The sequence below is a fragment of the Chiloscyllium plagiosum genome, unplaced genomic scaffold (genome assembly GCF_037043375.1).
Source record: "Chiloscyllium plagiosum isolate Xiang-an unplaced genomic scaffold, Cpla_swu_hap1 HiC_scaffold_32, whole genome shotgun sequence".
In the NCBI taxonomy this organism is placed as follows: domain Eukaryota; kingdom Metazoa; phylum Chordata; class Chondrichthyes; order Orectolobiformes; family Hemiscylliidae; genus Chiloscyllium; species Chiloscyllium plagiosum.
The window spans coordinates 38,999,524-39,011,726 of NW_028270170.1; the positions used below are offsets into that span (position 1 = coordinate 38,999,524).

Sequence of the window (12,203 nt, forward strand, 5' to 3'; positions counted from 1 at the left end):
CCACCTCCCACTCTGCTGAGGATTTGCAGGTTCTGGGCCTTCCCCATTGCCAATCCCTTACCACCAGACACTTGGAGGAAGAACACCTCATTTTCTGCCTCAGGACCCTCCAACCCCGTGGCAATGTGGGTTTCACCAGGTTCCTCATTTCCTCTCCCCCGACCTTACCCCCAGTTCCAACCTTTCAGCTCAGCACCATCCTCATAACCCTTCCCACCTATCTGTTCCATCCTCCCCTATCACTTTTACTGCCACCTCCATCCACCTATTGCACTCTCAGCAACCTTCACCCCAGCCCCACCTTCCTCCCATTTATCTCTCCACCCCCAAGGCTCCCAGCCTCATCCCTGATGAAGGGCTTTTACCTAAGACGTCAATTTTCCTGCTCCTCAGATGCTGCCTGACTGGCTGCGTTTTTCCAGCACCACACTCTTGACATTATACATGTCTCTCTTTCCTTTCTTAAAGGGTGACATTATAATCAAGTCTAACCCTCTGAACATTTCTAGATTTCTTTCCTCCGTAAACAAAATCTGAACTAGAAACATTGACTTCTTTCTTTTTATTTGTTGTGGAAGCACAATGAAGCTAAATATCAAGTAATTTATTTAGCTGGGGTTCTTGATTACAGTATTACAATGGGCATAGGCTGCTGTAAAAGAGTCAAACTGAACAGCCTTAAGAGTCGGTAAAAACAAGGACTGCAGATGCTGGAAACCAGAGTCTAGATTAGAGTGGTGCTGGAAAAGCACAGCAGGTCAGGCAGCATCCGAGGAGCAGAAAATCGACGTTTCAGGCAAAAGCCCTTCATCAGGAATAGAGGCCTCTATTCCTGATGAAGGGCATTTGCCTGAAACGCCAATTTTCTTGCTCCTCAGATGCTGCCTGGCCTGCTGTGCTTTTCCAGCACCATTCTAACCTAGCCTTAAGAGTACGTCCATGAAAACTCCTTATGTGCCTCAACTCACCTGCTTATTTGCAAAGATTAACAACACAGCATCTCTTAGTTCATCTTCGGAGAGCATTCGACTTAGCTCATCCCTTGCCTCATTGATACGTTCTCGATCGTTGCTGTCGATAACGAATATTAAGCCTTAAAAGAGAAAGCATAGACTCCAAGAATGTGTCAACTGCATTTCCAATGACAAAATAGCAAGCGGAGACTTCAGAACATATTTTAAAATTACTTCAAACAGATGCATGTTAACACGTTAGATAAAAAAACTTGAAAAATAAGTGAAATAGTTGCTCCACAAGAGATGATGCTGTTCATACATGCTCACTTTTAATTTCTAGAAAAATCCATGCAAGTCATTAGTTAGGATATAAAATATGCTGCCAATTCCCTATTGTCCACTTTTTACCTGGGCATTTTAAAAAAGGCACAAGAACATAGAACAATACAGCACAGAACAGGCCCTTCGGCCCACGATGTTGTGCCGAACATTTGTCCTAGCTTAAGCACCTATCCATGTACCTATCCAATTGCTGCTTAAAGGTCACCAATGATTCTGACTCTGCCACTCCCACAGGCAGCACATTCCATGCCCCCACCACTCTCTGGGTAAAGAACCTACCCCTGACATCCCCCCATACCTTAAATTTATGTCCCCTTGTAACACTGTTGTACCTGGGGAAAATGTCTCTGACTGTCTACTCTATCTATTCCCATGATCATCTTATAAACCTCTATCAAGTCACCCCTCATCCTTCGCCGTTCCAATGAGAAAAGGCCTAGCACTCTCAACCTAACCTCGTACGACCTATTCTCCATTCCAGGCAACATCCTGGTAAATCTCCTCTGCACCCTGTCCAAAGCTTCCACATCTTTCCTAAGATGAGGCGACCAGAACTGCACACAGTACTCGAAATGTGGCCTTACCAAGGTCCTGTACAGCTGCAACATCACTTCTCAAATTTTGAATTCGATCCCTCTGCTAATGAACGCTAATACACCATAGGCCTTCTTACAAGCTCTATCCACCTGATTGGCAACTTTCAAAGATCTATGAACATAGACCCCAAGATCCCTCTGCTCCTTCACCTTACTAAGAACCTTACCGTTAACCCTGTATTCCGCATTCTTATTTGTCCTTCCAAAATGGACCACCTCACACTTGACAGGGTTGAACTCCATCTGCCACTTCTCAGCCCAGCTCTGCATCATATCTAAGTCCCTTTGCAGCCGACAACAGCCTTTCTCACTATCCACAACTCCACCAATCTTCGTATCGTCTGCAAATTTACTGACCCACCTTTCGACTCCCTCTTCTAAGTCATTAATTAAAATTACAAACAGCAGAGGACCCAGAACTGATCCCTGCGGAACAAGAAATTACAAGAAAACAGTAACCATTAAGCGCAACTCCTGGTTAGAAAACATATTCTATAAACACATGCTGCTGCTGCTTCTTTAAAAAAAGGTTATGTTGTCCCTGTTTTTTTTTTGCAGGGGATCATAAAGACACAGGTTCCAAAATATTTGGGGTTACCTACTTAAAGAAGCTTTGAAGTTTTTAAAAACTACTTGTACAATGAGGTGAGTGGCCAGTTCTCTCAGCTTAGCTTTTCTCCGGTTTGGTTAGGCTTGGCTTGGGTTTTGGCAGTCTGGCTGTTCGGAGCAAGCAGTCAATTTTGAGGCTACTGGTCAAATAAACAGCCAAATGAAAGATGTTCTATGCTAAAGCTCTCTGCCATCTCTTTCTTTCTCTCTCCTTCCTCGAAGAGGGAGTGTTTCCTTTTTTGCCAAGGGGTGTGTTTGGGGATTGTTGCAAGTAGTTGGAACAAAATCATTAAGTTGAGATAATCTGCTGGGTTTTTGGATGGGTTAAGGTATTCTATATTTGCTTCTCTTTTGTTGGTTTCATTTGGGAAACAGAAATAAATTCTGCTTTGTTTAAAACTAAGTGGTTGGGCCAGCTGCATCACTCCTAAAATATCCACTATACACCTGCTAGATAGAATCCAGGCTACTTTCTTGAAATGTTTTCAAGAGGTCTGGCCTGGTCCATAACACGAAAGAGAAATGTGAAAAATATTCCCATTTCATATACATCTGTGGGAATTTTCAATTCATACCTTGTGTGTTCTGGAAATAGTGCTTCCAGAGTGTTCTAATTTTGTCTTGACCACCAACATCCCAAACTGTGAAGCTTATATTTTTGTATTCTACTGTTTCCACATTAAAGCCTGCAACACAATAAATAAAAAATAACTATTACAATTCATACTAAATTTAAATCAAAGCACAAAGTACATGAGGAAAGGAAAGCAACAACCATTCAATACTATGCACCCCTTCCCAACAGGAACTGTTTCAGAAACTAATTTGAAGTTGAATTAGGAGTCATGACAGATCATACTGTTATCCCTACAAAAGAAAAACCCTGCAAAAATATATTGTTTTAAAAAAAAAGTCAAATTTTAAGTTTGGAGAAATAACCATGATTAGTGACATTGCAATAATTCGCTGGCCAAAAATGGAAACCAATGGCAAGATAAATTAGCATTTGATTCAGACATAAGCAACTGACTCCAAGCAGTATCAGCATAATAACTTCTTGAAGCAGAGATTTTGTATTTTCTGAACTGAATAAATTTGTCAAAGACTCAGTTTGAAGCAATTAAATTTCAACTGCAGCTGGTCTCTAAATTTAATTTAGGTTAAACAAATTTTACTCCACAACTCTAATGCAAGAAGACAGAGTATAATGAATAACAACCAAGGGTAGTTATTGTTTGGAGCTCAGTCACTCTGCTCTGCCAGGGTTAAAATAGAATATAGAAAAAAAAAATCATCTACTCTGCAATCCCTTTAAGGGCTACTGCAGGACTGGCATAAATTAGGCTGATAGCATGTTCCACCTAACTTCCCTCTGCTCACATTTTCAGAAGGATCCTTCCATTATTTTTCATACTGCTACTAGATAGGCTTAAAAACAGGTGGTGTCCAATAGAAAGCTGCCGGACCTCTCAAATTAGCCAGATCATGAGTGAAGAAGTTGGTTTGACTGCACCAATGTTGGAAGCAAGAAAAAAAGTCACTCAGCATGTTTAAATGACAATTGCAGAGTATGGTCCACACCACCAGCTGGCATGTTGATTCAGGCCACCACGTAAACTGAGTTCTAAAGGTGCATAATATTGACAAATCTGTTTACCCATTTCATAAATTTAACTTCTTTAGCATCAAATAGGACTTCATTTTCCTGAAGTGAATATGCCTCAATTCAAATCATTTTCATTTTTCAGAAAAATATCAGCCCTTACCAATAGTGGGAATAGTTGTTACAACTTCTCCAAGTTTGAGTTTATACAGGATTGTAGTTTTGCCTGCTGCATCAAGCCCCACCATAAGAATTCGCATTTCCTTCTTCGAAAGACCAAATAAACTCAGTAATATTCCCATGCTGTCTTCACTTTACTGATCAGCTCTTTAAAAAAAAAAGAAAAACAACTTAATGTCAAACAAGTGTGACTAACAATTGAATTTTCTGAAGCAGTAACGAAGAGGATTGATGAGAGCAGAGCAGTGGACGTGATCTGTATGGACTTCAGCAAGGTGCACCGACAAGGTTAGCAAGGTCAGATCACATGGAATACAAGGAATGTCATCCCATTCTCCACCCCCACCCCACAATCGAAGCAAAACGCTCACAGACAGTATAGTTTTACCTCCATCTTTATTCCGGGCCTTGGAGGGAGAGAGAATGATCACCCATGTGCACAGAGACAAGTTCACGGTTTTCTCTGGAGTACCAGTTTCTCAATGAGCTATATAGTTATTTTACAGGGAGGGGCATCCAGATAAGGCAACATACATATTGATTGGGTGACTGTTACAATCGAGTATCAACACTAAATATCAAGCCATTTGCTGTTCCAATGAATGTTCTTAACCTTGTTAACTGGCTTCACATAATGAATACTTTTCAACTGACCTTCCATACTGAATGCGTCCAATATTGTTAAATGGCTCTACATAATAACTGCTTTTCCACCTTGTTAACCGATTACCCTTGCCTCCAGCACCCCATTGTTAACTAAGTTCTTATCTCGGTCATGCTCAGATGAACCTCTTGTTTCACAAAACTCAGAATAACTCTTTTCCTGCCTGCTTATACACATTCTCAGGAGAACTAACCATTTAGATACAGAACTGGCTCAAAGATAGAGGACAGAGGCTGGTGGTGGAAGGTTGCTTTTAAGACTAGAGTCCTGTGACCAGTGGCATGCCACAAGGATTAATACAGGGTCCACTGCTTTCCATCATTTATATAAATGATTTGGATGTGAGCATAAGAGGTATAATTAGTAAGCTTGCTGATGACACCAAAATTGGAAGTGTAGTGGACAGGGAAAAAGGTTGCCTCAAAGTCTGGGATCTTGATCAAATGGGCCAATGAGTGGCAGATGAGAGTTTAACAAATGTGAGGTGCTGCATTTTGGAAAGACAAATCAGGCAGGACTTATACTCTTAATGGTAAGTCCTGGGGAGTGTAGCTGAACAAAGACCTTCGAGTACAGGCTCATAGTTCCTTAAAAGTTGATTCACACATAGACAGGATAGTGAAGGAGGAGATTGGTGTGCTTGCCTTTATTGGTCAGTGCATTGTGTGTAGAAACTGAAAGGTCAGGGAGGGTGCACAGGATAATGGTTTGGAATAGTACATTCAATTTTGATCTCCCTGCGATAAGGAAGATATTGAGAAACTTGAAAGGGTTCAAAACGATATAGAAAGATGTTGCCAGAGTTGGGGTGTTTGAGCTATAGGGAGGTTGAATTGGCTGGGACTATTTTTCTGGAGCATCAGAGGTTGAGGGGTGACCTTATGGAAGTTTATGAAATTATGAGGGGCACGGATATGGCAAAAAGACGAGGTCTTTACCATGAGGTGGGGTATCTAAAACCAGAGGGCATAGTTGAGGGGAAAGATGTAAAAGGAACCCAACGGGCAATTTTTTCACACGGAGTGGTCCATGTATGGAATGACTTGCCAGAGGAATGGATGCTGGCACAATTATAACATTTAAAAGGCATCTGGATAGGTATATGAGTAGGAAAGGTTTGGAGGGATGTGGGACAATGTTGGCAAATGGGACTAGACTAATTTAAAATAGCTGGTCAGCATGGACAAGTTGAACCGAAGGGTCTGTTTCCATGCTCTACATCTGTATAACTCTGACTCTGCTATTGCATGCCTTCCAGATGCACAGCCACTTCACAAAGATGAACACAGTCATGCTACATTGGAGATGGGAGGTAAAAGCATAAATAAAGAATAGTCCACTTAGCCTTTCAAGTCCACTTTATCAATGTGATCATGGCTGACCATTTACTACAACACCATTTTACTGCACTACCCCTTTAGTTCTTGAGTTTTAATACATAGAAACTTATCAATCTATGTCCAGAATATAGGCAAATGACTCAGCTTTTGCAGTTTGCAGAAAGTTCTGACCTCAGTGGGGAAAAAAATACCTTTTCAGTCTTAAGTAATCAGCCCCTTATTCTGAGACCACATTCTAGACTGAGCACCATACCCATCCCACAGCCAGAGTAAACATCTCTCCTGAATCTAATCTATTGTTCCTGGAAGAAGCTTAGGTGCTTAATCTAGATCTCGTCTCTTTTAGTCTTTGCTCATAGGACAGTCCTTGCAGCTAAGAATTAATTTGGAGAAACCCTCGTCACATTTTAAAGTGTGTTTTTCTGTATGTAATAACGAGGAAACTACATATTCTCTAAATGTAGTCCCACCAAACCTCTATACAATTACCATTGTTGTCCTGCTCCGCCCCCCCCCGCTTCCTCAGTCGAAGCAAAACGTTCAGAGATACAGTATAGTTTTACCTCCTCCATCTTTATTCCGGGCCCTGAAGGGAGAGAGAACTATTGCCCATGTGCACAGAGACATGAGTTCACGGTCTTCTCTGGAATAGCAGTTTCTCGATGAACTATATAGTCATTTTACAGGGAGGAGCATCCAAACAAGGCAACATACATGTTGATTGGGTGACCATTACAATCAGCGAGTTGTCAATAGTAAAGATTAAGCCATCTGCTGTTACACAATGAATGCTCTTAACTTTAACTAGCTTCACACAATGAATGCTGAAAATGTGTTGCTGGAAAAGCGCAGCAGGTCAGGCAGCATCCAGGGAACAGGAGAATCGACGTTTCGGGCATAAGCCCTTCTTCAGGAATGGCTCCATTCCTGAAGGGCTTATGCCTTTCTCCTCCTTCACACAATGAATACCTTTCACTTTGTTAAACTGACTTTACATACTGAATGCTTCTAATATTGTTAAACGGCTCTACATAATGACTCCTTTTCCACCTTGTTAACCCACTACCCTTGCCTGCAGCACCCCAGTGTAAACTGCAAGCTCTTATCTGATCTGAGCCATGCTCAGCTGAACCTCGTTTCACAAAACTCAATTTAGCTCTTTCCCTACCCGCTCATACTCTATACACATTCTCATTCACTGCTTTTATCATTTCATGATAACCGATAACATTACCAGCTTTCATAAAACTGAGAGCCAGTATTTATGTTTTTGTGCAGCATACAATGGATTATAACAAAAATTGCTAGTCCGTAACAGTAAATAGAATTTGAAGAATCCTCCCGTACGTAAAAAATTCACCAGTAAAGTTCTTAAATCCACTGCCCTTAGTGACCACTCCATCCCCTCCAAGTCGAGTGGAAACAAGACAGTTCTCCAAAATCTCCTTAAATAAAGTCCAACTTGAAAACAAAATTCAGTTTGTCCTTCTGCATCTCTTACAGATCTGATTTCTTAGATAAGGGCAGTTAAATGCTTCACAAAACTGATGAGTCTTCTGTCCTTGCAGAGATGCTTTAGATAGAGGATACCAGTGCATCTGAGTGTTCAGTACAGCAGCTGCAGGCTAGGTCAACGTAGCATTCTTTGCTGCGTCTGCTTCTGCTCTGCTGTTAAATGTAACAAAGCCAACTGGCTGTTGTGATATTAGCTTGATCAATGAACCTTCATATCCATTAAATGACTGAAAGACAAGGTAAAGCTCACGTGGTTTAATGTCTGTGTGGGAAGGCCACTGACAAAAAGCATACCGACCTCCTCTTACTGTTGTTAGCTTCTTCACTTTGTGTTTATGACGGAGGAGCTGATTGAATCCACTGGATCAGGTTGTGGAGGGGTGGGCAGTAGTGCAAAGGTGTGCTTTACCTGTGAATGGAGAAACTCTAGAGAAAATATTAGCTACTGAAAGTATCTTTGAATTTCCTCTGATTCCTTCCTTGCCAAGGTGGTTATCAATATGAAGACAGTTGCACATTTAACTACACTAACTTGTGTCTGCTTATTTCAACCTTCTTTGAATTCTTGAAGTCTGTTACTCTGTTCACTATTTATTTATGACATTAGCAAGTTTTATACAATCCATTAACTTCTAAAATTGTACTGCCTAAAAAATTCAAACAATCAACAGCCCTAAAATCAAACCCCCAGGGGACCCCATTCAGGTTATTCAAGAATTAATTTTCCTTTAGCAAATTGATACTTGGCTAATGTGAAAGCTGTCAGGAAAAGTATTTCAAAACACTGGAAGAGCAAGAAAACAAAACGTTTCCTGTGCTTTAGCAAATGATAAGATAGTTTCAGTTTCGATTTAAACCTCAAATTTTCGTGGGAAACAAATGCTGATTATTTTAATATATGTTCTCCAAATGAAACTCCCTAAGTAAAACAGTCGGAATTACAGTGGCAACTTTGGTAGAGATCAACATTCTTTGAATGAATGATATGAAGGGTGGCTAATGAAGTTTTAACAATAATTAACAGAACCGAAACAGCTCAGTCGCAAGTTCTAATATTCTTAAAATCTTAAGAAAACATCAAACTCAAAATGCATTCTTTTTGGGAACACACTGCATTAAAAACACAGCAATGATAGGTTAATACAATACTCTCATCTGGCTAAAGCATGACCACTGACTCAACTTTTTTTTTAAAACAGACATTGCAGAATTTGAAACAAATCAGAGGCTCAACGCACTCAATTTGTTTTAAGGTTATAAGTTTAACAATTTTAAAAAGGATAAGGCTGTAAAATTTCAATGTAAAAACAAAAGATGCCCCATTACATAGCCCACAAAACACACTGAATCGAGATCCTGATTCAAATAAGGTAAAACAGTTACTTCAAAGGATTTTCCGAACCAGTATTTTAATAAACCAAACAAACATTTAAACATCAAACACTCTCAGCGCGGCACAATTTACATTGAGACTTTCCTTTTTAACTCAAGTACAATCTTAAGATTTCAGCATTTCTGATTTTTTTTAATGAAATTACATTTATAAAAAGAAAGCCCTCGCACAGATTGCATGGCGCTGCAGTCCAAGCTCCTCTCTTTCCCCAGAACAAAGACTCTCAGAGCCTCAAATTTTGCCACTTTCTCATATTATTCCTCACGGGGGATCAAACCCTACTTAAATGCAGAGAGCTCAAACCCCAGCACAACGCGGAGGACTTGAACTCAAATTAACCCATCCAAGAGACTCAAACCCTATTAACACGCAGGGAACTCAAACCTCAATTATACGTACATCCCCCATCCCTTGTACTCGAACTCCAACTACACCCTCCCTCCAGTGCAATGCAGAGGACTGGAACCTCATTTTGTCAGCGCTCTTACGAAACGGTCTCTCAACTAAACTAATTACCGTTCAAGGAATCCATAGAATAGAGAGCAATCAAGCGAGGAGACGGTCTCCGGCAGACAGGAATATGGAGAGGGACCAAGGTTTAAAATCCAACCTTGTGGGCCCGTCTGTCTCAAGACACCAATGGTCCAGGTGACACTGTCTGACGGTAACTATTCGTTTGGATCCTGCCGACTACGCCAATATTATCCTCCTGTTCCCCTCCCCTCAGGGGAAGCAAAACGCCCACAGGGACAGTATAGTTTTACCTCCATCTTTATTCTGGGCCTTGGAGGGAGATAGAACAATTGCCCATGTGCACAGAGACATGAGTTCACTGTTTTCTTTGGATAGCAGTTCCTCAAACTATATAGTCATTTCACAGGGAGGAGCATCCAGATAAGGCAACATTCATATTGATTGGGTGACATTACAACCAGAGAGTATCAATAGTAAACATTAAGCCATCTGCTGTTACACAATGAATGTTCTTATATGCAACCTGAACTGGTTGCATATAATGAATATTTTTCCACATTGTTAACCCATTACCCTTGCCTGCACCCCATTGTTAACCGCAAGATCTTATCTGAGCCATGCTCAGCTGAACCTCTTTCACAAAACTCAGAACTTAACTCTGCCCCTACTTGCTTATATCCGATACACATTCTCACCATAAGACATACTTACTCCCCTTGTCATAAAGGCTATTACACAATTTACTTGCTGTACCTGCATAGGGTCAGAGAGATGTACAAGCATGGAAACAGACCCTTCGGTCCAACCCGTCCATGCCGACCAGATATCCCAACTCAAACTAGTCCCACCTGCCAGCACCCGGCCCATATCCCTCCAAACCCTTCCTATTCATATACCCATCCAAATGCCTCTTAAATATTGCAATTGTACCAGCCTCCACCACATCCTCTGGCAGCTTATTCCATACACGTACCACCCTCTGCATCAAAAAGTTGCCCCTTAAGTCTCTTTTATATCTTTCCCCTCTAACCCTAAACCTATGCCCTCTAGTTCTGGACTCCCCGAACCCAAGGAAAAGACTTTGTCTATTTATCCTATCCATGCCCCTCATAATTCTCTGTAAGGTCACCCCTCAGCCTCCGACAGTCCAGGGAAAACAGCCCCAGCCTGTTCAGCTTCTCCCTGTAGCTCAGATCCTCCAACCCTGGCAACATCCTTGTAAATCTTTTCTGAACCCTTTCAAGTTTCACAACATCTTTCCAATAGGAAGACGACCAGAACTGCATGCAATATTCCAACAGTGGCCTAACCAATGTCCTGTACAGTCGCAACATGACCTCCCAACTCCTGCACTCAATACTCTGACCAATAAAGGAAAGCATACCAAAGGCTGCCTTCACTATCCTGTCTACCTGTGACTCCACTTTCAAGGTGCTATGAACCTGCACTCTGAGGTCTCTTTGTTCAGCAACACTCCCTAGGACCTTACCATTAAGTGTATAAGTCCTACTAAGACTTGCTTTCCCCAAATGCAGCACCTCGCATTTATCTGAATTAAACTCCATCTCAGCCCATTGGCCCATCTGGTCAAGATCCTCTTGTAATCGGAGGTAACCCTCTTCGCTGTCCACTACACCTCCAATTTTGGTGTCACCTGCAAACTACTAACTGTACCTCTTATGCTTGCATCCAAATCATTTATGTAAATGACAAAAAGTAGAGGACCCAGCACCGATCCTTGAGGCACTCCACTGGTCACAGGTTTCCAGTCTGAAAAACAACCCTCCACCACCACCCTCTGTCTTCTACCTTTGAGCCAGTTCTGTATCCAAATGGCTAGTTCTCCCTGTATTCCATGACATCTAACCTTGCTAATCAGTCTCCCATGGGGAACCTTGTCGAACGCCTTACTGAAGTCCACATAGATCACATCTACTGCTCTGCCCTCATCAATCTTCTTTGTTACTTTTTCCAAAAACTCAATCAAATTTGAAAGACATGATTTCCCATGCACAAAGCCATGTTGACTATCCTGAAGCAGTCCTTGCCTTTCCAAATACATGTACATCCTGTCCCTCAGGATTCCCTCCAACAACTTGCCCACCACAGAGGTCAGGCTCACCAGTCTATAGTTCCCTGGCTTGTCTTTACCTCTCTTCTTAAACAATGGCACCACATTTGCCAACCTCCAGTCTTCTGGCACCTCACCTGTGACTATCGATGATACAAATCTCTCAGCAAGAGGCCCAGCAATCACTTCTCTAGCTTCCCACAGAGTTCTCGGGTACGCCTGATCAGGTCCTGGAGATTTATCCACCTTTAACCATTTCAAGACATCCAGCACTCCCTCCTCTCATCTGGATATTTTGCAAGATGTCACCATCTATTTCCCTACAGTCAATATCTTCCATATCCTTTTCCACAGTAAATACTGATGCAAAATATTCATTTAGTATCTCCCCCATTTTCTGTGGCTCCACACAAAGGCCACCTTGCTGATCTTTGAGGGGCCCTATTCTCTCCCCAGTTAT

General features: G+C 41.6%; 1 protein-coding gene across 1 annotated transcript in view; it reads right to left on the reverse strand.

Moving 5' to 3' along the window:
• The window catches only part of LOC122540014 (ADP-ribosylation factor 2-like), a 38,564-nt gene that overhangs the window by 6,745 nt on the left and 19,616 nt on the right, over window positions 1-12,203 (reverse strand). The window contains exons 2-4 of the mRNA XM_043675301.2: window positions 4,270-4,433; window positions 3,079-3,189; window positions 969-1,093 (exon numbers count right to left, since the gene is read on the reverse strand). Of these exons, the coding sequence (XP_043531236.1) occupies window positions 969-1,093; window positions 3,079-3,189; window positions 4,270-4,408 (375 nt within the window). The 5' untranslated portion in view covers window positions 4,409-4,433. The remainder of the gene's footprint in view (window positions 1-968; window positions 1,094-3,078; window positions 3,190-4,269; window positions 4,434-12,203) is intronic.